Below are 25,202 nucleotides of genomic sequence, written 5' to 3'. Positions count from 1 at the left end.
CCTTTATTGCTGGTGCTTCAGTCTTAGCATGGGAGAAAAGAGAGACAGATCTTTACTGAGGCACTGTGAAGAGATATATGCCTTGATCTCCCCAGGTACTCTCTAGGAAGTAAACAAATGTTGTTAGTGTTATAATTGATCCATATTTCAATTACCTGTTATTGTTTGCTAATTGCACTATTTTGTTCCACTGTTCGATTTTTAAAAGACAACAAACAATATTTAGTTCATTGCCTCTGTCTGAACTGATAAAGAATCCTGGTGGTTTGTGTGCTGGGTCTGGGAGCGCTTTCTGGGAACTGTGGGACCTCTGGGAGTGTGGCTCCAGTACATTCTCAGTTAGATGGGTTCACCAATTGGTTTTATAAAAACATTTGTGGACTACATCACAGAACCCTTGTGATGTAATTGGAGAGCAGGAGACTAGCGGTGGTTGTGACCCAGTCGGTGGGAGGAGGGTGCTAGTGCAGAGCACAAGCAGCAGGTGCAGGTGGACCTGAGCTGTGCTAGAGATAGACCCTCTAAGTGGCTGCGGGGTAACCCCAGGTGGGTGGCTAGTCTAGAATGTTTAATTCCCTTCTTTTGGAGAATGAGCTTCCCCTTTCCCTGAGACAGGCTGGTTCATCATATCAGCCTGTCTCCTTATTGGGGGTGGATTATAAGTTACTTACAAATCTTTTGGTGACAAGACTTCAGCAGTACCTCCCTGATCTGATTCATGACGATCAAACCAGCTTTATTGTGGGGAGGCAGTCTAATGGTAATATTTGCAGGCTCCTCGACCTTATTTGGGTCACACAACATGATCTAGCTCCTGCAGTACTGATAACTATTAAAGAAAAGGCATTTGATCGGGTCTCTTGGCCCTTTCTAATGACCACTTTGCGCAAGTGTCAGCTTTTGGTTCAGTGTCCAGGTTTAAGCTTAATATTACTACATCTGAAATCTTAAACCTTACAGTTTCTGGTGCTCTTTTGGTTGATCTAAAAGATCTTTTCAATTTTGATGGGTGTCCCAATTTGAGTCAGCTTTTTAATATTAATTATCCTCCTCTCTTTAAAACTGTTTTTGCTGATTTGGGTAGGTGGGGAGGGATTACGCATCTCATGGGTGGGTAGAATTAACACTATCAAAATGGTGGTGCTACCTCGTTTTTTTTTTTGTTTTTTTTTACATCTTTTTAGTTGTTTTCCCCCTACCTATTCCAAAGGCTTTCCTGTTTGCTTGCTGTTAGAAACAACTCCCAGATAACCTGAGAACTTACACAAAAAAGAACTTCCAAAAGCAAATTAGTGAAACAAGTCCTAATTAATTTGTTTCAAAATACACTCTTGCAAGAATGGGTGTCTCTGAAAGCAAGCAGGCACACCCTTCCTTAATTCTTACAGTTTATATATTATTTTTCTCTGGTAACATAGGTTTCTGCCCCTAAGTTTTCATTAGATGATTTGATATCTATAACCTATTACATTAGTTCTAAGCATCACATTTACCCTCCAACCCCCCTTTTTTCTGTTCCCTTTGTTCCATAGTTTCACAGTTTATCTTGAAGGTGTCCAATCATGGTCTCATGCCTGGCTACATTTTTATCTCAGCCCTAAGGCCGTCCTTGAAACTTTCATGCACCTCTGACTCAGCGATTTGAGCTTCCTTCTCCCCCTTCTCGCTCCTCATGGTCTTACATTCCTTATGTAATTAGCACATGTCTCTTTGAAGTAGTTCCTTTGTTAGTAATTGCAAAGCAATAATATGGTGATCTCTGTTAGAAAGGGCCTACAATATTAGCGCACACACACACACACTCACTCTCTCTCTCTCTCTCTCTCTCTCTCTCTCTCTCTCTCTCTTTCTTTCTCTCTTTCTCTCTCTAACTCAAATATAGTTATACCTCTATCCCCAAAGATTTCCTTTCTACAAGGGCATAAGCTAAGTATTTTACCTTTGCAATTTTGTTAAGTGAAGAAGCAATATATTTACACATTTCTCACACTTGCAGCGGAGAGCATTCTCTTACATATGGCAGCATAAACCCCGAGAGTTAAAAGGATTAGAATGTATGCAGCTTGGATACAAGGGGGGATGGGGTTACATTATTTCCTTATTATGCTGCTCAGCTTAAGGTGCTTCTGGAGTGGGCCTCATTCCTGACTAAAGGTTGGGTGCAACTAAAACAGGCTTTAATAGTCAAGGTTCTGTTTTCCTTGGATAGCCTAAAAGTTATCATTGAGAGCTCCATTTCGAGTGGCATGCACTTTGGCCCTGTGGCAAGAGTTGTGGGGGAGATTTTTCCCCAAACAACTGTGTGTGTGTTTTTTTTAGTCTTACATACAGTATGCTCCAGGATTTCTTCCTGGAGAGACCAGCTCGGTTTTTAAGCGGTGGGCTGAGAGGGGGATTCTCTTTTTTTGGGTCAACTGATTTTTTTCAGTGATACTGATTTCCTTTAAAATTCTCCAGGATGAATATGGCCTCTCATGATCATTTTCACTTTCAACAACTTACAGATTTTATGCTTCGGAAAGTGTTGTCTCACTGGAGCAGGGAGAATTATGCCCTCTTGAAAGTATTTTGTATGAGGACAGGAATGGGGCTTATTTCTAGATTGTATAAGGCTATTGTTTTTTATAGGCCACTAGAATTAAAATATGAAGGGGAGATCTTTTGGATTGCCCCTTGATGAAAGTGGAGTGGGAAACTGTATGTGAACTTTTTGAAAGTCTAGATCACAACTAATGTAATGGAACATGGCTATAAAATGTTGTTTCAATGGTATTATACCCCAGCGCGGCTTCAGGCGATATATGGCACAGACTGGGTTGTGTTGGTGGGCGTGTGGATTTGCAGGGACTTTTCCTACATGTCTGGTGGGATTGCTCTAAGGATGTATTACATGTCTCCTTACCCAGGGATATGTATATTTTTCTTCTTAATGGTCCTTCTCCTGGGTTGGAGGAAGGTGCTCAAACGTATGACTTTGGTTGCCACAGCAGCCTGATTGTGGTTAGCCTTTCACTGGAAATGAAAGGATATGCCCACTAAGGAACAGCTTTTAATGAAAATTGATCATATATATCTGATGACAAAGTTGACAGCACTTTGTAAGGATTCTGTGGGATTCTTTTTGAGTGCTTGGGCACCTTATAGACAGTGGCAAAGCCTCTCACTTTAAATGCGTTTGTGAATGAATATTGGTTTGGGGTTATTATCTATATTACCTGTTTGTTAGCTCTTGCTATTTCCTGTTCCCTCATTGGATTTTAATAGCTGAGGGAGAGGATGGATACTGTTTTAAAGGGGAAGGGGAATTTCTGGAACATTGATGCTGTAGAGAGGTGTTTGTTCATTAGTTTCTGTATTTTAACTTGTCCCCTAGGGCTTGTTGGTTGTAACTGTGGTAAAGGTGGTTAGCTTAGCAGAGTTTAAAAAAGGTTTAGATGGCTTCCTAAAGGAAGAGTCCATAGACCATTATTAATTTGGACTTGGGGAAAATCCACTATTTCTGGGATAAGTCGCATAAAATGTTTTGTACTTTTTTGGGATCTTGCCAGGTATTTGTGACCTGGATTGGCCACTGTTGGAAACAGGATGCTGGGCTTGATGTACCTTTGGTCTGTCCAAGTATGGCAATACTTATGTACTTATGAAACAGGATATCCTCACTGAAATGTGGCCATCTGTATTGTATATAGTGTATTTAGTTTTTAGTGTAGAAAAATGAGCACAAAATGCAGAGTTTAAAATTGCTGTTTCTACCAGCTATAATAATTGTTTAAAGCTGTTTTAGTGATATTCAATTGTTATTTCATGATATTTATACCTACATATGGGAAGCTTGAAAGTAAATTAAAAAGCTGTCCAATAAGTAAAAACAAAACCGGCACTGCATATCCCATTGAAACAGCTTCAGACTTGTTACAGATGGACCAAGAAAAAAACGACAATGAGGATGCAGCAGCTCATAGTTTTGCATTTGCTTGCTTTGTTTTTAGTGAACGGGGATGACGGCTACGCTGGGAAGGGGAAACTTAGATTGTCCTAATTGGCTTCCTTGCTTACAGTGGACTAGTTAGGCTCACTTCCACTCCTGTATATTAAACCTCCATGAAATAGTCTCGTACCGTCTTCTGTTCTCAACCTAACTTCCTTGCTTGATCCCGTTCTTGGAGGAGTCCCTCTCTCGTATGAGGAAACTTCCTGTTTCCGGCAAGGCAGGATGATTGCCTTTGCGGAATAGAAGTGAGTCGGGTATCATAGGAGACGGAGCAAACAGCGGAGACGGGAAAGCTGCGGGATTGTTGTTGAGTGACTTCAAGTGTGAGTTTGAAAGTGGGGTGGCGGTGTTTCAGAGAGAGGTGCTGGATCGTGGACAGGGAAGGAAAGTGATATGTTAGACCGAGGAGAGTTAATTTGCAATTGCCGCTCATGCCGTCTTCTATATGGCAGCAGCGGTAGTTAAAACATGACAACACTGAAGCCCACTTTTGCTGCAGCGGCCGCTTTCGGTATTAATGGGAAAAGATTTGAGGGATCCGTCTTTTACCTTGTTCTCTTTGCAGATTTCCAGCTTAGGGACTGAACGCTTTCTGCTGGTGACGCTAAAGTTTGTGCACGACGCGTGCACTGCTCAGTCACAGTGCAGTGGCTGCAACTGGCATGGCGGCTTTGAGGAAGGTGCTACCAGTACAACTTTTCTCTGGGCTCCGTTTGCCTTGTAAGTAGCATGGCAGGATAGCTTTTGGTTTTAAAGTTTTGTGTGGCTGGAAGTGCGTACAGTGTTCCTTACCTCTTCTTACGTTTCTAGTTAAGTCCATGATCAAAGCGGAATGATAGAAATTGCTGCCCACTCCCCCCCTCCTCATTCCAGTTTTTAGATAATTTGCTAGCAGAAAATATATGTTTGGCCTGGGGCTGTAAGAACTGTTTGTGGTATGTATTTGGCTGAGATTTAAGCTGAGCTGCCAAGTCATCCAGTTTCAGGAGGGAGAGTTTAGCCCAGTCCTGGGTTTCAGACAACCCCATCCAGGTGCATTATGGTACATGCAGCACAGGGCTAAAAACCCAGGCTACAAATCCCACAATGCTTTGGGATGTGAATTTAAAACCAGGACTGGCCAAAAAAATCAAAAAATCTCCCTCCTTGGCCGATCTTGATTTGTCAGCTACTTCCCAAGACCTCATCTCTTTTAAATTGTGAGACTCCAAAGCAAGTGCAGAATTTTTATTTGTTTTTAATGTTGAGAGCACAATGTTTAATACACTATCTTAATGGCTTAATTGCTGGAAGGTAATCTGTTCTTGTTCTGTTGTTGTTAGAACTGTATTTGTTCTTTTCTATTTTTTAAGGGTCCTTGCGTTCCTCCAGCAGACTCCTGAGTGTTGGAGAAGATGAATCATCTAAGTTTCAACCCCCTCCAAAACCAGTTATTGTGGACAAAACGATTAAGTCAACACGAAGGAAGTAAGCAAAGTATGGAGACTGTTTAGCATTGCTGAATTTTCTATCAAGCTGCAGCTCATCTTGTTTATAAACACAAATGCCAAGCCTTGACAAATTTTCCTCAGGTCTAGAAGCCAGCCCCAAAACTTAGAAACCAGTGTCTGAGAATGACGTCTTGATGTCACTCCACCTCTGCTTTGTTTTCCCCTCAGGCTGGGGGCAAACAGGAGAGTCGTTCTCCAAGGTACTGCCCACGGCTCTTTTTAAACATGGTGTACTAAAGCTATTTTGCTATCCTTTATGAGAGAAGGGGAAGAGAAGCTGGCTAAGTCTAGGCCCTAAGATACTATTGCGCACAACTAGAATCCATCCCCTTGGGCGTGGAATCCAGAGCAAGCCAGCACTACACTAATAACTTAATCTGAAGCGCATATTTCTTTGTTTCACTATCACCTTGTCTTGGATCCCAATTATCCTTCCTCTGTTTTCCACTCCCGGTCAGCCATTTCCCAACCAAGCCAGTCACTATCTGTACTGAGTGGGCATGACTTATTCCCCCCAAATTAGCTACCCTTTCCTCACCTTGCTTACTGATGCCATCAGAACAGCGTTTTTCTCTCGGTGACGTTGTCATGCTGTGCCTGAACTTCCACGCTGGTCTCAACTTAAGACCGGTGTGTGATTTCTGACACTGGCTAAAACTTACTGAAAATTGCATAATGCTGGACAGAAGAAATCTGTTTCAGCTTCAGTAGTAGGAGGGAAAACATTCAGAGCACAAAGATTGCAAACACCAGGGGGGAACCCTAGGTGCCATGGCACTTGGAATTTTTCAAGTCCTAACATATCTAAAACTTGAAGTTAAAACAGTTTGCCTTTTCTTAGCGTCCATACCACACCAGTCCAGAACCTGTGGATTATGTTCATCAGCCAGCAGATGAAGACAGAGAAACAAAGTAGTTCTTCATGGCTTACCCCTTAAGGGCACTATACAGGCTCAGAATACTCAGCATTTCTCTGTCTCCAGTGGATAGGACAGACAGACCATGCAGCTCCAGGACTGAATAGTCCACACAAGCTCCTCAGCCAGCTGCCACTGGTTAAATTGCGCTAAACTTCTTTGTGGTGTAGAGCAGTACCTGGATTTGAAATTTGGAAATACTTGGAGGGCTCCAGATCCTTCCCCTCTGGTTCCAGGAAGAGACCTTACTACTTGTGGTTTGAGGTACTTTGGAGATTGAAGAAGTGGCCATGTGTAGCTAGCTCTGAGGTTTCTTCGGCTTCTATTTTAGCTGAATAGTCTGAGTCCCTTTCCCCTCTTTCCAACCCCCCCCCCCCCCACACACACACACACACTCCTGATATGACCTGATGACTGTACCTAGGAAACTGAGGTGATAATTTCTTCTTCTATGAGTGAGCAGTGTGGGGGGGAGGGGGGGTTGTTTTACTTTGTTTTTGTAAGTTTGTAACACTGTATAGTATGGAAACAACTTAGGAGTTTCCCCTTTAGAATATAGTAGGCCTGGCCTGTCAAGGGAGTGCAGTATGCTTGGCCTGTTAGAAGGACAGATGCCTGTCGGGGAGTACTGTAGCCCCAACCTATGTGTGTGGGGGGGATTTACAGTAAATCTCCAACAGAAGATCTATGCCAGGGGAGTACAGCAGCTCTTTTGTACTAGGAGAGCTGTATCAGGGGTGTATAGTAGCCCCTGGCTGTCAACAGAAACGCTGTGAGACGAGTACAGTAGCAGTTCTCAGCAGGAGAACTGTATGTCTGGGGAGTACAGTAGCCCCTGCTTCCATATCATCATGCTGATCAATCCATAGACTGGTGGGTTGTGTCCATCTACCAGCAGGTGGAGATAGAGAGCAATCCTTTTGCCTCCCTATATGTGGTCATGTGCTGCCGGAAACTCCTCAGTATGTTCTCTGTCTCAGCAGGTGGTGGTCACACACAGCAGCAGCTCTGGCTAGGCCTCCAAGCCTAATTTTTAGGTTTTGTTGAGTGCCTGGGGTTGAGGGCTCTTCTTGAGCAAGTGCAAACCTGGTGGCGCCAGGTCCCTCCTTTTCTCCCCCCACCCGCTGGCTCCGTTGAAAAAAAAAAAAAAAAAATTTGGACGTCCTTAAGGGCGTTTATTTCGACGTTTATTTAAACGTTTATTGCAGCTACTCACTGGGACACCAGGTCGTTACAGCTCGGAGCGAGAAGCAGGTAATTTTTACCTTTTTATAGCGGGCAGGGGGTTCCCCGATTGATCTCCACGTGGCCTATGGCGTCGGAGGGCGAGGGCGCGAAGAATCGCTCCCCGGACCGCGTGTGCGCTTTTAGCGGGGATGCGGGGATTTTAAAGTCTGATTCGCCCTTGTTGGGTGTCAGTTTGGAGGCCGGTCAGTGTCCCGGGTCTTCCTCCGGCGCGGCGGTTTTTCCCGCCATAAACGCCCATCCCCCGCTGCTCGCCTCCGCCATCTTGGCCGGCCACTCTGCTCATACGGCTTCTTCTTGGGCCGCCCTTGAGCTGGGAGACGTTCATGCCATGGCCGCCCTTGATTTGGGCGACGGCAAAAAACCGGCTAAAGTTAAGCGCCGTTCTTCCCGCGCGGCTCCTTCGCGGAGTGTCGCGCCGGACGCCATCTTGGATGCGCAGCATGTTGCTCCCCCGCTCTTGCGAGCGCCGGTTGAGGGTGCGTCTAGGGCTGTGGCCCAGGCTGCTGAAATACAGTCTGGGGGGTTTCTCCCCCGAGTTTATGTTGCTGCTGCATCAGGCTTTCCTTATGCAAAACGCTGCCCCTTCTCCCTTGTCCGATAGCGGGGTTGAGGCCCCCGGAAGTAAACGCCCTCGGGTGGATTCCCAGGCCTTAGAGGACGCTGTTTCCTCTGATGTAGATGAGGGCAGCGTATCTGAGTTCTCCCAACGGTCCTTTGGGGATTCCTTGGAGGAGACGGTTTCCCGCTCGGATGGAGCGGATGACCCCTCTGCAGCGCGGATCTTTCGCTCAGAGGATTTGCCCAACCTGTTACTGCAGGCCATGAGCATTTTGAAGATTCCCTCAGCCCCTGTTGGCTCTGCCATTATGCTGGGGACGAAGCGCCCACCTAGAACCTTCCACGTGCATGATGCCATGCACACCTTAATTTCGGCTCAATGGGATGTCACGGAAGCGAGCCTCAAAGTGGCTAGGGCTATGTCCCGCCTCTATCCTTTGCCTGAAAGTGAACGTGAGGCCTTTCTTTGGCCTACCGTGGATTCTTTAATCACTGCGGTGACTAAGAAGACGGCATTGCCGGTGGAAGGTGGCACGGCCCTAAAGGACGCCCAAGACGGAAGATTGGAAGCGGCTTTAAGGTCGTCCTTCGAGGCGGCTGCCATAAGTTTGCAGGCCTCAGTTTGCGGCTCCTATGTGGCCAGGGCGTGCCTGACGATGGTGCAGCGGGCTTCCCCCTCGGATCCTTCCTTGAGGGCTGACTGGCCGGCCCTGGAATCGGGCTTGGCTTATTTGGCAGACTTACTGTATGATGTCTTGAGAGCCTCAGCTAAAGGCATGGCTCAGACAGTCTCTGCGCGGCGCTGGCTTTGGCTGAAACATTGGTCTGCGGACCACGCCTCTAAGTCCCACCTGGCTAAGTTGCCTTTTAAAGGCAAGCTGCTCTTTGGGGTCGAGCTGGATAAAATCGTGACCGATCTCGGCACGTCTAAGGGCAAGAGGTTACCAGAGGTCAGGGCTCGGGCCAGTGCTCGCCCCGGTATCTCCAGAGGACGGTTTCAAGAAGCCCGTCGGTACCGCCCGGGCAAGTCGGGCTCCTCTGCCCCCTCTTCCTTCAAAAGGAACTTCTCCCTCAAGCAGCATTCCTTTCGCAGAGACCACCGTCCCTGGAGGTACGCCCTCCGGTCCTCCCCCAGGGTCTCGTACCCAATGACGGGGTCCTGGTCCATGGCTCAGTGCAGATTGGAGGACGCCTGTCCTCGTTTCTGGGCGAGTGGACCAAAGTAACTTCAGACGCTTGGGTGCTGGAAGTCATCAGAGACGGCTACAAGTTAGAGTTCTGCCGACCCTTAAGAGACGGGTTTGTACTCTCTCCCTGCAAGTCTCCGGTCAAAGCTGTGGCAGTGCAGCAGACCTTGGACAACCTGATCCGCCTGGGTGCGGTCGTTCCGGTGCCAGAAAATCAGACTGGCAAGGGACGTTACTCCATTTACTTTGTGGTACCAAAGAAAGGAGGTTCTGTCCGGCCTATCCTCGACCTCAAAGGGGTCAATCGGGCCTTGAAGGTGCGGCACTTTCGCATGGAGACTCTCCGCTCTGTTATAGCGGCAGTGAAGGCAGGAGAGTTCTTGGCTTCCTTGGACATCAAGGAAGCGTACCTGCATATTCCCATCTGGCCTCCTCATCAACGCTTTCTGCGTTTTGCAGTCCTGGGCCGACACTTCCAGTTCAGAGCCCTCCCTTTCGGGTTGGCTACTGCTCCGCGGACCTTCTCCAAAGTAATGGTGGTCATCGCGGCCTTCCTGCGAAAGGAAGGAGTACAAGTCCATCCTTTATCTGGACGACTGGTTGATCCGAGCCCCCTCTTATGCAGAGTGCGGCAAAGCTGTGGACCGGGTGGTTGCTCTTTTGAGCTCCCTGGGGTGGATCATCAACTGGGAGAAGAGTCAGCTGCGCCCGACTCAGTCCCTGGAGTATCTGGGAGTTCGATTCGACACCCAAGTGGGCAGAGTGTTCCTGCCAGACAATTGGATTGTGGACCAGTTCCTAGTAGCCTCTCCTCTTCGGGCTTGGGACTATGTGCAGCTGTTGGGCTCTATGACGGCCACGATGGAAGTAGTGCCCTGGGCCAGGGCTTATATGAGACCACTACAACACTCTCTGCTGCAGCGCTGGACTCCAATGTCGGAGGATTATGCTGTGCGCCTTCCCTTGGACCCAGCAGTGCGCAAGGCGCTGAGCTGGTGGATGCAGACAGACAAGTTGTCTGCAGGAATGCCTCTGGTGACCCCGGAGTGGATTGTCGTCACGACGGACGCCTCTTTGTCGGGCTGGGGAGCCCACTGCTTGGGAAGGACAGCGCAGGGGCTCTGGTCTCCTGCAGAGGCAAAGTGGTCTATCAACCTCCTGGAACTCAGAGCCATTCGGTTGGCGCTTTTGGAGTTCATCCCGGTACTGGCGTTGAAGCCAGTACGTGTCCTGTCGGACAATGCCACGGCTGTGGCCTATGTCAACCGCCAGGGAGGTACCAAGAGCACCCCTCTAGCCAAGGAGGCCATGAATCTATGCCAGTGGGCGGAAGCGAACCTGGAACAGCTGTCAGCGGCCCACATTGCCGGAGTCATGAATGTCAAGGCGGACTTTCTCAGTCACCATACCTTGGAGCCCGGAGAGTGGCAGCTATCTGCTCAGGCGTTCTTGGACATCACGAAGCGCTGGGGCCAGCCGAGCCTAGATCTGATGGCGTCATCGGCCAATTGCCAAGTGCCGCGCTTTTTCAGCAGAGGACGGGACCCTCGATCCCTGGGAGTAGATGCTCTTCTCCAACAGTGGCCGACACAAGAGCTTCTCTATGTGTTCCCGCCCTGGCCCATGTTGGGCAGGGTGCTAGACCGGGTGGCAAAGCATCCGGGCCGGATAATCCTGGTGGGTCCGGACTGGCCCAGACGTCCCTGGTATGCGGACTTGATCAGGCTCTCAGTCGACGATCCTCTGCGGCTGCCAGTGGAGCAGGGCCTGTTACATCAGGGTCCCGTGGTGATGGAGGATCCCTCCCCCTTTGGTCTTACGGCCTGGCTATTGAGCGGCAGCGTCTGAGAAAGAAGGGCTTCTCAGACAAGGTCATCGCCACTATGCTGAGAGCGAGGAAGCGCTCTACTTCTACTGCTTACGCCAGGGTTTGGCGTATCTTTGCAGCGTGGTGTGAAGCAGGCTCACTTTCTCCCTTCACTGCTCCAATTTCTTCAGTGTTGGCGTTCCTGCAAGAAGGTCTGGAGAAAGGCCTGTCGCTCAGTTCCCTTAAAGTCCAGGTAGCGGCTCTGACTTGCTTCAGGGGCCGCCTGAAGGGTGTTTCCCTGGCTTCGCAGCCAGATGTGGTGCGCTTTCTCAAGGGAGTTAATCACCTGCGCCCTCCTCTGCACTCGGTGGTGCCTGCGTGGAATCTCAACCTGGTGCTAAGAGCATTGCAGAAGCCGCCTTTTGAACCCTTGTCGAGGGCATCTGAAAGACCTGGCGTTGAAAGCAGTCTTTTTGGTGGCTATCACTTCAGCCAGAAGAGTTTCCGAGCTCCAGGCGCTCTCATGTGGAGAGCCTTTTCTGCAGTTCACTGAGGCAGGAGTGACTATTCGCACAGTGCCTTCCTTCCTGCCCAAGATTGTTTCTCGCTTCCATGTGAATCAGCAGCTCTGTCTCCCTTCCTTTCGTAGGGAGGACTACCCAGAGGAATACTCTGCTCTCAAATATCTGGATGTGAGATGTGTCATCATCAGATACTTGGAAGTGACCAATGATTTCCGGAAATCGGATCATCTGTTTGTCCTGTTTGCAGGTCCTCGTAAGGGTCTGCAGGCTGCTAAGCCTACAGTGGCAAGATGGGTCAAGGAAGCCATTGCAGCGGCTTATGTGGCCGCGGGGAAGGTGCCGCCTATCCAGCTGAAGGCTCACTCCACTAGAGCTCAGGCGGCCTCGATGGCAGAGGCCGGGTCCGTCTCCTTGGAAGAGATATGCAAGGCGGCAACTTGGGCTTCGGCCCATACCTTCTCCAGGCATTACCGCTTGACTGTGGCTGCTCGGGCGGAGGCCCGGTTTGGAGCTTCAGTGTTGCGGTCAGGGATTTCTATGTCCCGCCCTGGGTGAGTACTGCTTCGGTACATCCCACCAGTCTATGGATTGATCAGCATGATGATATGGAAGGTAAAATTATGTATCATACCTGATAATTTTCTTTCCATTAATCATAGCTGATCAATCCATAGCCCCTCCCAGATATCCGTGCTGTTTATATTCTGGTTGCATTTCAGGTTCAAGTTTAGTCTTCAGTTCCTGTTCAGGAGGACTTCGTGTTCAAGTTTTTCAATGAATTCTTCAAGAGTTGAGACGAATTTGTGTTACAGTGAGCTGCTGCATTCCTCTCCCCTCCGTTTTACGGGGCTGGATTGAGACTTAAATTCTGCCGGCGCTCCCTCCCGCTTCGTGCGGCAGTAGGGCAGTTTTGTACCCCTCCCGCTTCGGCGGTGTTAGGGTCAGTCAGCTCCTCCCGCGGTTGCAGGATAAGCCAGATCCCCCCGCATCGGCGGTTGTGGTGTCCCTTCCCCGCTCCGCGGGGGTGAGCTGGACGGATTCCCCTCCCCCACTTGTGTGGGGATGAGCTGGGTTAGTTCCCCTCCCCCGTTTCGGCGGTGGTGAGCTGGGCAGAGTGTCCCTTCGTGGGTGTAATTCTCTAAGTGCTGAGTCCTGCGGATGGAGCTTGGATATCGACATACTGAGGAGTTTCCGGCAGCACATGACCACATATAGGGAGGCAAAAGGATTGCTCTCTATCTCCACCTGCTGGTAGATGGACACAACCCACCAGTCTATGGATTGATCAGCTATGATTAATGGAAAGAAAATTATCAGGTATGATACATAATTTTACCTTACAAAAAAAACAGCACCACGGGCCTTTAAAAATGGAACACAGTTCTTTAATGAATGAGCCTTGACAAAAAGACCCGACACGGGCCGTGTTTCGGTGACTAGCACCTGCGTCAGGGGTCACAGTGATGACGTGGAAAACTTGGGGAATAACTCGAATATATTCCTCTACAATATATTATTCCTTACCCCACGTCTCATGTAGTAAAAGCTACAAAGCACCAAGGCACTTTCACTTTCTGTATCAAAATCATTCATTAAAGAACTGTGTTCCATTTTTAAAGGCCCGTGGTGCTGTTTTTTTTGTTTGGACTTTAGTTTGTACTTTGTTCCCTCTCTTTTGTTATATACATAATTTTACCTTGTCAGCAGGAGGAGCATATGCACATGCATCAGATATTTGTCCCTGCCTATATAGGGAGTACAGCGGCCCCTCGTTGCCAGCAGAAGGGCTACCTGTTTGGGCAGTACAGCGGCCCCTCGTCACCAGCAGGAGAGCTGCTTGTCTGGACTGTTCAGCGGCCTCTCATCACCAGCAGGGGACTGCCTATCAGAGCAATTCATTGGTCCATGTTTTTTAAACTTGAGGACTCTGTGTCTGGGGAGTATTTTAGTCCCTGTTTTTTAGTTTTTTTTAAATTTGTATTTATTTATTGGTTTTGTATAGTAACAAACATAGTGCTTATCAAACAGTCATTCACTGATACAATCCAAAATATCCCCGTCCCCGTCCCCCTCCCTCTCCCCACCCCTCCCCCCCCAGCAGGTTATACATTTAAGTTTTATGTCATGTGGGTTAAACTCCGATATTGAGTCCATAACTCTGAAGATTCATTATGACGTCCCAATCTCTTGTCCGTAAATTTCTCCATTTCACCAATCAAAGATAGCTTCAAGAGCCAGTCCTCTTCTGAGGGTGCCTCTAATTGTTTCCAATGCCTTGCTATGACAGTCCTGTTTTTTAGTTTGAGGACTCTGGGACTGGGAAGTTCAGTAACTCCTGCCTGCAGGCGAGCTTTGTGTCTGTGGAATATAGTAGTCCCTGCTTTTTAGTAGGAGAGCCAGCTGTTAGGGGAGTATAGTAGCCACAGCCTAATCGGGAGTACAGTAGCTCCTGCTTTTAGAGGGAGTACAGTAGGCTCTTTATCAGTAGGAGGGTTCTGTGTCAGGTGAATAAGTAGTTTCTGCCTGCGTGGAGAATACAGTAGCCCTTGTCAGCAGGAGGGCTCTTGTGTCTGGGGAGTACAGTGGTCCTTGTTTTTAGCTTGAGGACTCTGGGGAGTGCAGTGGTCCCTGTTTTCTCCAAGCACAAGAATGTCATAGTAGTCTGATATGAGGGTAACGTCATCCACAGAGCCCGGTACAGAAAACATTGTCTAGTATAGTGTCACTTTAACAGTTTGATATAGCACTCCTGCCACACATGCGCAGGTACCTTCCTGCCCAAGTCACAAGTGTGGGACCAACAGTCTATCTTCATCCGAGATGAAGAAAGGATATGTTTGTTAGAGGTTTTCTTCAGCGTGTTGGGGTTTTTTTTTTTCCTTATCTGGTGCCTTCCCTGTAGGGGATTTTTGGCTTTGTTCCTAATAATTTTCTTTTTGTACCAAGTATATCTTTCCTATACCCTTAGAGCTTTTTCCCCATTTTATGTTTTCGTTCTTTTTCGGAACTGAAGGCCTATTTAGTCCTGAGCACCAGCCAAGTAACATTAAGATTTTTTGCAGGTGAGCTTGCCCATTTTTTTCCTCACCATTGAGTCATTTGATTTAGCTAAACAGATTATAGATTTTATTAATTTGTTAGACAAATGGATTTGTTCTCTCTGCTTAAAGTTGAACAAAAGACCTTATTTTTGGGCAGATTTCTGATACTTGGAATGAAAATGTTTTAAAAATGAATTATCCAAATTTTAAATTGAAACTAGCTTATAATTTTTAGGGGTTGTTTTCTCAAATACCTTATCTCTAGAGTTGCATATTAATGCATCGATAAAGAAATTCTTTTTAATTCTGGAAAAACTAAGAAGAATTAGAGGTGTATTAGATCCTTTAGTATTCAGGTTGGGGGTGCAAAGCCTGATATTAGGGCAATTAGACTACTGTAACATAATTTATGTGGGGTGTACAAAGCTTCTTTTGAAAAAGTTAGACATCCAGAATATTGCAGCTAGGCTGGTATTTTCAACACACATTGGAGATTAGTTTCCCTGTTACTGGTGAAATTACACTGGCTACCAGTGGAAGCTCAAATTCAGTTTATGAATAATGGTTTTTAAGATTTTATATGGGCATGTTCCTTTTTATATGTTGGATTTAATAGGTTTCCTTAATGTAGGTAGAACAGGAGCACTTGGATATTGCAACCTCAAAGAATTTCTAATTCCTAAAGGAATTTGTTTTAAGACAATTTTTTCATCTAATTTTCTGTTTTTAGCAGCTTTTCTATTTAGGAAATGTATGTGTTAGCTATTTTATTTATTTATTTATTTGATACATTTATATCGTACATTTTCCCACTTGTTTGCAGGCTCAATGTGGCTTACATAGTACTGTAAAGGCGTTTGCCAATTCCGGTATAAACAGTTACACAGTGATGTTATGGTAGAATGAGGTTCATGTGGGACAGACATATTAGGGAATCGTATAGAGGAAGAGTTACATTATGTCTATTACGTGCTTTGGTTTCATAGTGTTGCAGGGTTCAGGCATTTAAGTTGGGTTGGTAGGGTATGCTTTTTTGAACAGGTAAGTTTTTAGTGATTTCTGGAAGTTTAGGTGGTTTTACGTTGTTTTCACGGCTATTGGTAATGTTGTTTTTTTCTGTTTTTGTAATTCTCCAGGGATTGGCTGGACTTCTTATACATTGTAATCCGCATAGAACTTTGGCGATTATTGTGGAATATAAGAATATTTTGTATTTGTAATGCATTTGTATTCAGCCATTTTTCCTTCCATGTCATCAAAAGTTCCCAGTGGCTTTAAGACTAGTGCAATAGGGACCATCTCTGGGGCTGACACCCATTTCTGAGGTATTTATTGTTTTGGGCCAGACTACAATTCTCTAAACAGTGTTAAAGAGAAGATTTTTGGAGCCAGGTCCAAATCATCTACATCTGTATCAGCTTCGGTGTCTGCACTGGCATCGGAAGCATCAGTCCTGATGGCTACTAGACCTGTCCTCAGACACTGGGAGTGGACACATATTGAGTGGGTCTCCACCTGCCTCGGCACTGGCCACTGTGCAGGGCCCCCAGGACTGGTCAGCATCGTACCGGACTCCAAGGAGGTGATGTGGATTCAACATCATCCTCGTCTGTACCGAGGGACGTTGATGCTTACCATTGGGAGAAGGCCAAGAAGCACATGCATCGATGCCCCTTGATGTGTGGTGCCTGGAGCTCCGGGGGCATCGATACTCAAGAAGCGTCGGTGCCGGGAGGAGCACTTCCCCCCTCTATTGAAGAGGTGCTTACGCACCAGTCTCCAGGTAGCTGTGACCCAGTTTCACTATGACACCAGCAACTCTGCAGGCTGTCTCCAACCTGGTGTCCCAGCCTTTACTGATGTCGACCCTCTAAGAACAGATCTGGCCCGTGCTTCAAGAGCACTTGGTGGGGCTTCTATAGGTGCAGAGTTCATTGGCACCAGGGGCGCTTGCGCCAGCCTTGACTCTGCCACTCCCTGCCTTGCAGAACTCTCAGTCTGTGGTGTAGTCACCCTCGACACCTGCCCATGTAGTTACCCCCCCTTGTTGATTGTGGAGGAAGCTTTGCCGGAGTCCAGGGATAACCTGCATCTCTGTGCCATTCCAGATGTGAACATGGTTCCTTAAAAAAAGGTTTGGATAGCTTCCTAAAGGAAAAGTCCTCATGCCATTATTAAAATGGACTTGGGGAAAATCTGTTGGAAACAGGATGTTGGACTTGATGGACCTTCGGTCTGTCCCAGTATGACAATACTTACATTCATATGAGGTAGGTGCAGACTCAGCCCTCCCACGCGGAGTATTTCACTGACTCCGATTTGGACCATTCATGGGAGTCAGATGATTATCCAAAGTATTTCTCGGACTATGAAATTCCATTAGACCCCTCCCCTCTACAGGAGAGACATAAATTTTCATCTGACAGTCTCTCTTTTCCTGCTTTTGTAAAGGAGATGACTGCTGCCCTCCCTATTAAGTTAGAGATGGAATACGAGCCTAGGGCTGAGATGTGCAAGGTTCTGTACTACAGTTCACCTCCTAGAGAGTCTGTGACTCTCCCTCTTTGCAGAATCCTTTGAGATGTTCAGGTGAAGAATTGGGATTCCCCTTTGTCCCTGTTGCGCCCCCCAAAAATTGACATCATGTACCGGATTCAAAGTACACTTGGGTTTGACGGGCCACAATTGCCTCATCACTCCTTGGTGGTTGAATCTGCACCTAAGTGAGCCAGGGACTCCGCCTCTGCTCCTCCAGGCAGAGAAGCCTGGACACTGGATTTGTTTGTGTGTAAGATGTATCAGATCTCGGTGCTTATCTCCCACATTCAATCACACCAGCAGTATGTTAGACTTGGTGAATACTCCTTCAGGAGCAGGTCGAATTGCTTCACCAGTTGACCAAGAAGCAGAAGGCCTGTTATGCTTTTGACACAGTGTCTAGGATATCTGCTCAGCGTACAGCAATGTACAGATTCTTATGGCTGTGTGTCTCTGACTTGGACCCCGCAGTCTAGCAGAGGTTGGCAGATGCAACTTGCCATGAAGATAACCTTTTTGTGGAAAAAGGTGGAAGAGGTCGCTGACCTGATCAAAAAACATACTAATACCATCGACGCCCCCTTCCAGTGAACACCTTCTGTGCCTTCCTCATCTTGGGAAGTTTTCTGGCAAGTTGAAGCGAGGTCCCTACTACTCTGAGGCATAGGTACACTCCTTGGCCCGCTCAGTCTGTTCAGCCCCAGAATGCTCATTTTGGTCAACAGAGTGCCCAAAACCTCCAGCTGGCTCCCTAGTCAAAACAGGGTGAGTTTTTGTCTGGCTCCAGGAGAGCATAGCCACCGTCAAAGTGACTGTTCTGGATAACCTTCTGGTGGAGGGGAGGCTAAGTGGGTTGTTTTTTTTTTTAACGAAGAAAAGTGGCCCCTTGTAACTTCCAATCAGTCAGTTCTTCAAATAATCCATCTCAGTTGCACTCTACATTGGCAAAAGAAACCTCCAAATTGCTCGCTGAAAACATCTTGCCTCAGCTCTCCACACAAGGTAGTACTTGTAGAGGAACTCTCCAACCTTCTGAAGGTCCATGTGGTCGAATCTGTTCCACCAGGGGGAAAAGGGAAGGACTTCTATTCCAGGTACTTCTTTGTGCCAAAGAAAATAGGGGGGGGGGGGGGGGATGTGTCCCATCCTAAACCTAAGGGGTCCTGAACAAATATCTATTCAGGATAGTTTCCTTGGGCACTCTTATCCCCTGGACTTGAAGGATGTCTATATGGGAAGTATCTTTGATTTTCAGGTGAGGACACATCACTTTCAGTAATGCATTTTGCCATTTGGCCTTGCATCGACTCCCAGGATATTTACAAAGTGTCTAGTGGTAGTCGCAGTGTCGCTGTGCAGACTGGGAGTCTGTGTTTCCCTACTTGGATGATTGGTTGATGAAGAGCATATCAAAGGAGGGTGCTCAGGAGTCCTTGCAGAGAACTATTTGGGTTCTGGAGCTAGTAGGGTTCATTATCAACTACCCGAAGTCCCATCTACCACCAACTCAGCAATTGGAATTCATAGGAACCCTGATAGACAGACACAGTTCAAGCCCAAGCCTTTCTCCCTCTGGCACTGGCAGACACTCTTGTTACCATTGGCAATCAAGTTCGCAGCAGCTAGCAGGTCACGGCTCGGCAGATGCTGAGGTTATTAGGCCACATGGATACCATGGTGCATGTCACCCCCATAGCACATCTCCATATGAGAACTGGCCAATGGACACTAGCTCCCTAGTGGTCTCAGGCCAAGGGGACCCTAGCAGATATCATCCAAATCGCCACAGATCTGGATCAGTATCTCCTTTGGTGGACAAGTTAGTCCAGTTGGACCTTTAGTCTACCATTCCAAGTTCTTCCACCCCAGAAGGCATTGACAACAGATGTATCCAGCCTAGAGTGGAGAGCTCATTTAGAATGGCTTCACACGACTTCCGGTGACGTCATGACCGCAAGAGGTTGAATAGATCGATCTCCCCGGCTCCTGTCCTCCCTTTGAAGCCTTTAAACTGTATAAATAAGACTCCAACTTGTAACATCTAGAGTGTTAAAGATCCCACGGTCTGCTGGTTATTTTTTATGCTCTCTAGCAACGATATGGCGATGAAAAATGCCCCAAAAGAGAGACTCCGCGCCAGGGCAGGAGAAGAAAAAATGGCGCCGCCCGCAAGCCCACCTGGCCCGACAGTCTCATCCACGTGGATCGCGGAAATCACTGCGGAGATGATGGCAGTAATGGACGATCTTCTGAACCGTCGGCTAGCCCCTATTGATAACAAGCTTGAACGGGTACAGACCCAACTCACAGGTTTGTCCAAGGACTGTGCTGCATTCCAATCGAGGGTCAGCGAGGTGGAAGACCGCATCACGACAATCGAGGGTGCACAAAATCAAATGCAGGAAAAGCTGCAGGCACTTGAAGACAAAGTCGAGGACCTCGAGAACAGGTCCAGAAGAAATACTATTCGTATGGTGGGACTTCCCGAGAGTATACAGGAGTGGGGCCTGGAGACCTTTTTAGCCAGTTGGTTGGCTAAGGAACTACAACTCCCAGAAGCCCTGGGCCCAGTTCGCATCGAGAGAGCTCATCGGTTGGGACAGAAAGGTGCAGGAACCGGCAAGCCCAGAGTAGTCATTCTACGATTCTTGGATTATGCACAAAAACAAGAAATTTTGCAGCGACTCAACAGGACACCCTTTGGAGTTTGAAGGGTTGCCAATCCGGTGTTTTCAAGATTATTCGGCAGGTGTAGCAGCAAAACGGCGCCAATTTTCAGCAATATGTTCCAGGCTGTTTCAGAAGAAAATAAGTTTTGCGCTGCAATACCCGGCAAAACTGAGAATTACTTACAAAGGAACAAATAAAATTTATGAAACAGCGAGTGCAGCCCAGGAGTTTTTAAAGCAGTTGGATGCAGCCACACCAGAGGACCGTTGAGAGGGGCGCCTGGATACCAGCTGCTGGAGACAGACCTGAGCGAGGAGCGCCTGTACGGAGAGTTGGTATATAAGCATGTTCCCTAAAGTGCACGGACCGTGACATAGATGCTTATTTGTGGAAGGAAGCACTGAGTAAAGACTATTTATATGTTAAAGTTAAAGGTTAATGTTTCATGGTTCAGGGGCCCAGGTTGGCCGCAGGGCCTTTATTAATGACGATTTGGGCTTCTGAACGACATGGGTTGGAATTGTTGGAAATCTGCAATGGCTCTCGGAGGGAGGAGGGAGAGACGTAGGAAGTGATGGTCCTCGTTTGCGGGTCCGGTCACAAGGGACGGGGGGGGGGGGGGATGGATAGGGGGAGGTGGGGATTTGAGGGAGGGTTAGAGGGGCGAGGTAGGTTGGGGGGGCGGGTAGAGGGAGTCGATTGAGGCTTACAATATAAAGGAATAGTCACAGAGAGACAGGCCACACAAAGCATCTTGACGACAGCAGATAAGAGTTGGTGGGGGGACTTACTGGTGGGAAGAGGATGGAAAGTAGTACAGTGGGGGAAATAAGTATTTGATCCCTTGCTGATTTTGTAAGTTTGCCCACTGACAAAGACATGAGCAGCCCATAATTGAAGGGTAGGTTATTGGTAACAGTGAGAGATAGCACATCACAAATTAAATCCGGAAAATCACATTGTGGAAAGTATATGAATTTATTTGCATTCTGCAGAGGGAAGTAAGTATTTAATCCCTCTGGCAAACAAGACCTAATACTTGGTGGCAAAACCCTTGTTGGCAAGCACAGCGGTCAGACGTCTTCTGTAGTTGATGATGAGGTTTGCACACATGTCAGGAGGAATTTTGGTCCACTCCTCTTTGCAGATCATCTCTAAATCATTAAGAGTTCTGGGCTGTCGCTTGGCAACTCGCAGCTTCAGCTCCCTCCATAAGTTTTCAATGGGATTAAGGTCTGGTGACTGGCTAGGCCACTCCATGACCCTAATGTGCTTCTTCCTGAGCCACTCCTTTGTTGCCTTGGCTGTATGTTTTGGGTCATTGTCGTGCTGGAAGACCCAGCCACGACCCATTTTTAAGGCCCTGGCGGAGGGAAGGAGGTTGTCACTCAGAATTGTACGGTACATGGCCCCATCCATTCTCCCATTGATGCGGTGAAGTAGTCCTGTGCCCTTAGCAGAGAAACACCCCCAAAACATAACATTTCCACCTCCATGCTTGACAGTGGGGACGGTGTTCTTTGGGTCATAGGCAGCATTTCTCTTCCTCCAAACACGGCGAGTTGAGTTCATGCCAAAGAGCTCAATTTTTGTCTCATCTGACCACAGCATCTTCTCCCAATCACTCTCGGCATCATCCAGGTGTTCACTGGCAAACTTCAGACGGGCCGTCACATGTGCCTTCCGGAGCAGGGGGACCTTGCGGGCACTGCAGGATTGCAATCCGTTATGTCGTAATGTGTTACCAATGGTTTTCGTGGTGACAGTGGTCCCAGCTGCCTTGAGATCATTGACAAGTTCCCCCCTTGTAGTTGTAGGCTGATTTCTAACCTTCCTCATGATCAAGGATACCCCACGAGGTGAGATTTTGCGTGGAGCCCCAGATCTTTGTCGATTGACAGTCATTTTGTACTTCTTCCATTTTCTTACTATGGCACCAACAGTTGTCTCCTTCTCGCCCAGCGTCTTACTGATGGTTTTGTAGCCCATTCCAGCCTTGTGCAGGTGTATGATCTTGTCCCTGACATCCTTAGACAGCTCCTTGCTCTTGGCCATTTTGTAGAGGTTAGAGTCTGACTGATTCACTGAGTCTGTGGACAGGTGTCTTTCATACAGGTGACCATTGCCGACAGCTGTCTGTCATGCAGGTAACGAGTTGATTTGGAGCATCTACCTGGTCTGTAGGGGCCAGATCTCTTACTGGTTGGTGGGGGATCAAATACTTATTTCCCTCTGCAGAATGCAAATAAATTCATATACTTTCCACAATGTGATTTTCCGGATTTAATTTGTGATGTGCTATCTCTCACTGTTACCAATAACCTACCCTTCAATTATGGGCTGCTCATGTCTTTGTCAGTGGGCAAACTTACAAAATCAGCAAGGGATCAAATACTTATTTCCCCCACTGTAAAGGCTCAGGTTTATGGCCAACAAGTAGAGAGAAGAACACGACTTGAGGGAGGGCAATGGCTGGGATGCCCCCCCCCCCCTCGATATCATTACAGTTCTTTGGTATACATACCATCTCATTTAAAATAACCATATGGTACAAATCATAACCTGGAATGTAGGCGGGGTGAACTCACCTATAAAACAGTCCAAGATTCTGCAACAGTTAAATAGGCAACATACAGACATTACTTTTTTGCAGGAGACACATTTGTCTCAGATGGAACACGCTAAACTCTGCACTTGGTGGGTGGGAGAGTGTGTAGCGGCACATGCGCAGGGGAAAAGGGAGGTGTGGCAATTTTATTTCATAAAGGTGTCGCTACAGCGATAAGCCCACTTCTAGTGGATCCTATGGGGCGTTATGTCATTTTGGAGGCCATAGTGGGCAAACAAAAATTTTTACTATGCAATATTTATGCTCCCAACAATTACGACAGAAGTTTTTTTTCAACCTGTGATTAATTTTCTCCTTAAGCAACCACATGCTGAGATCATAGTGGGTGGAGACTTTAATGTGGTCTGGGACCCCTCACTGGATAAATCAGTGCCGGGCACCTCTGCGACCTACTACAACAATAAAGGCTTATTGAAGTTGAGCCAGCTGTTAGACTTGACGGATGTCTGGAGGGTGCTTCACCCAGGTATGAAAGATTACACTCATCTTTCCCGAGCCCACTCAACTCAGTCCCGTTTTGACTATGTCTTAGTTTCACGACAGATGTTTGGGGAAATTACAACAGCTGAGATTGGACCCTATGTGATATCAGACCTCGCGTGGGTTTGAGTGGCGTGGCAGCCCCGGGGTCAGGTTAGACGGGGCAACAGGTGGCAGTTTCCTATAGAGCTTTATACAGACCCCATATTAAAGGGCCGTTTACAAGCCAGCTGGGAAGATTATGTTGCACACAGTCACGAACATCAGAATGACCCGATCTTGTTCTGGGAGGCAGCCAAGGCCGTGCTCTGCGGGGAAGTAATTAGTCACGCACATTATGTCAGGGCTTCAAGGGATCGAGACATATTAAGACTGAGTAAACAACTCTGCTGCGCAAGGAAACGGTTAGGGGAGACATGCGGCAAGCCACAAGCAGCGGGTGCTGGAATTACAAACAGCGCTGAACGAACTCCTACACGGGTGCGCACGGAAATCGCAGATTTACTATCGATACATGCTCTATAAACACGGGAACAAAGCGGGCAAATTGCTGGCCAAGCTCCTTAAACCAAAGGGGGGAAATAGGAATATTCTTACTCTTCGGGGGAAGGGGGGAAGCCTTACAACTTCGGATACAGATATCTGCAACATTTTCCAGGCTTTTTCTATAAAGATCTCTGTGCCCCCCCAGAAGATATAGGCCTAGCTAATCAGATGTATGTGAATAATCTCAATCTCCCTAAGCTTACCCAACGAGAGCGAGATCGCCTTAACCAATCAATTACAGAAGAAGAGGTGACCATGGCAATAGCCCAGAGCCCATTGTTGAAGGCTCCTGGACCAGATGGTCTACGGGCAGAATTTTATAAATTGATGGGGGCGGGAATTATTCCAGATTTAACTAGGTTCTTAAACTACATGATAGACTCAAGGGCCATGCCACCCGACCTGAATAAAGCGCAAATAGTAGTGCTGCTTAAACCGGAGAGGGACCCAATGGAGCTGACATCATTCACTATTCCAGAAATACACCAATACATTCTTTTCTGAACTCTCATCCCCCGTAATCTCATCACACTTAAACCTCACTCACAGAAAATGTTATACTGAATGTTCTTTTGCTAAGGTTCTATCACCCTACCAATTTCCCGTTGTCTCTTTCCAGTGTTCTATTGTTCTTTTCCTTGTCCTATTTCCTAACGACACCTCGACTTTGTCTCGCTTAACCTCTCACAATGTAATCCATAACTGATTGTAACAAATTGCATTTCCATTATTTACAATGTATTGTAAGCCACACTGAGCCCACAAATAGGTGGGAAAATGTGGGATACAAATGCAATAAAATAAATAAAAATAAATACCGCCCTATATCTTTGCTGAACTATGACACCAAGTTGATGGCTAAAATCTTGGCCAATAGGTTGGCAAGACTGCTGCCCCACCTCATACATGAAAGTCAAGTGGGCTTCGTGGGAGGCCGGGCAGTAAGTAAAAATTTGAGGGCGATTTTGACATCCTTAGAACATGGCACGCACAATGGGCTGGCGTCACTGTTAATTAGCTTTGACGCTGAGAAAGCTTTTGATAAGGTGCATTGGGCATTCCTTTTTGACACATTGGAAAGCTACGGTTTTTCGGGCAGATTTGTGGAGGCGATTCAAACTTTATATGCCAATCCAAGTGCCACGATGTGGGTTAATGGGGTGGAGTCGTTGAGTTTTCCTATTAAGAGAGGGACCCGGCAGGGCTGCCCACTATCTCCACTTCTTTTTGTTCTGGTGTTAGACCCCCTTATTAGAGACATTATGGAGAACCCCCTGATCAAAGGAGTGAGACTGGGCACACGGACATTTAAAATTGCAGCATTTGCAGACGATCTTTTGGTACACCTCACATCCCCGAAAGTGTCATTAGAAACTTTGCTAGAGACCTTCCAAGAGTACGGAGACTATGCGGGTTTTTGAATTAACTTGGCTAAGTCCGAAGCCCTAGCAGCCCCGGTAGAGAGCGGAGAGGATTGGGGGGACAACTTCCCTTTACGGTGGGCAAATAAATCTTTTAAATACCTTGGGATTAGACTCACAATGAACACCACAGACTTGCATCAATTAAATGTTAA

The 25,202-nt window shown here is 47.2% G+C and overlaps 1 protein-coding gene across 1 annotated transcript in view; it reads left to right on the top strand.

The window, feature by feature from the left end:
* The first annotated feature begins 4,177 nt into the window (after positions 1-4,177).
* MRPL19 (mitochondrial ribosomal protein L19) overlaps positions 4,178-25,202 on the top strand; it is a 41,469-nt gene continuing 20,444 nt past the window's right edge. Inside the window, exons 1-3 of the mRNA XM_030198807.1 lie at positions 4,178-4,314; positions 4,557-4,711; positions 5,344-5,458. Of these exons, the coding sequence (XP_030054667.1) occupies positions 4,654-4,711; positions 5,344-5,458 (173 nt within the window). The 5' untranslated portion in view covers positions 4,178-4,314; positions 4,557-4,653. The remainder of the gene's footprint in view (positions 4,315-4,556; positions 4,712-5,343; positions 5,459-25,202) is intronic.

Source organism: Microcaecilia unicolor, chromosome 3, assembly GCF_901765095.1.
Source record: "Microcaecilia unicolor chromosome 3, aMicUni1.1, whole genome shotgun sequence".
In the NCBI taxonomy this organism is placed as follows: domain Eukaryota; kingdom Metazoa; phylum Chordata; class Amphibia; order Gymnophiona; family Siphonopidae; genus Microcaecilia; species Microcaecilia unicolor.
This window is presented reverse-complemented; position numbering and strand designations above follow the sequence as displayed.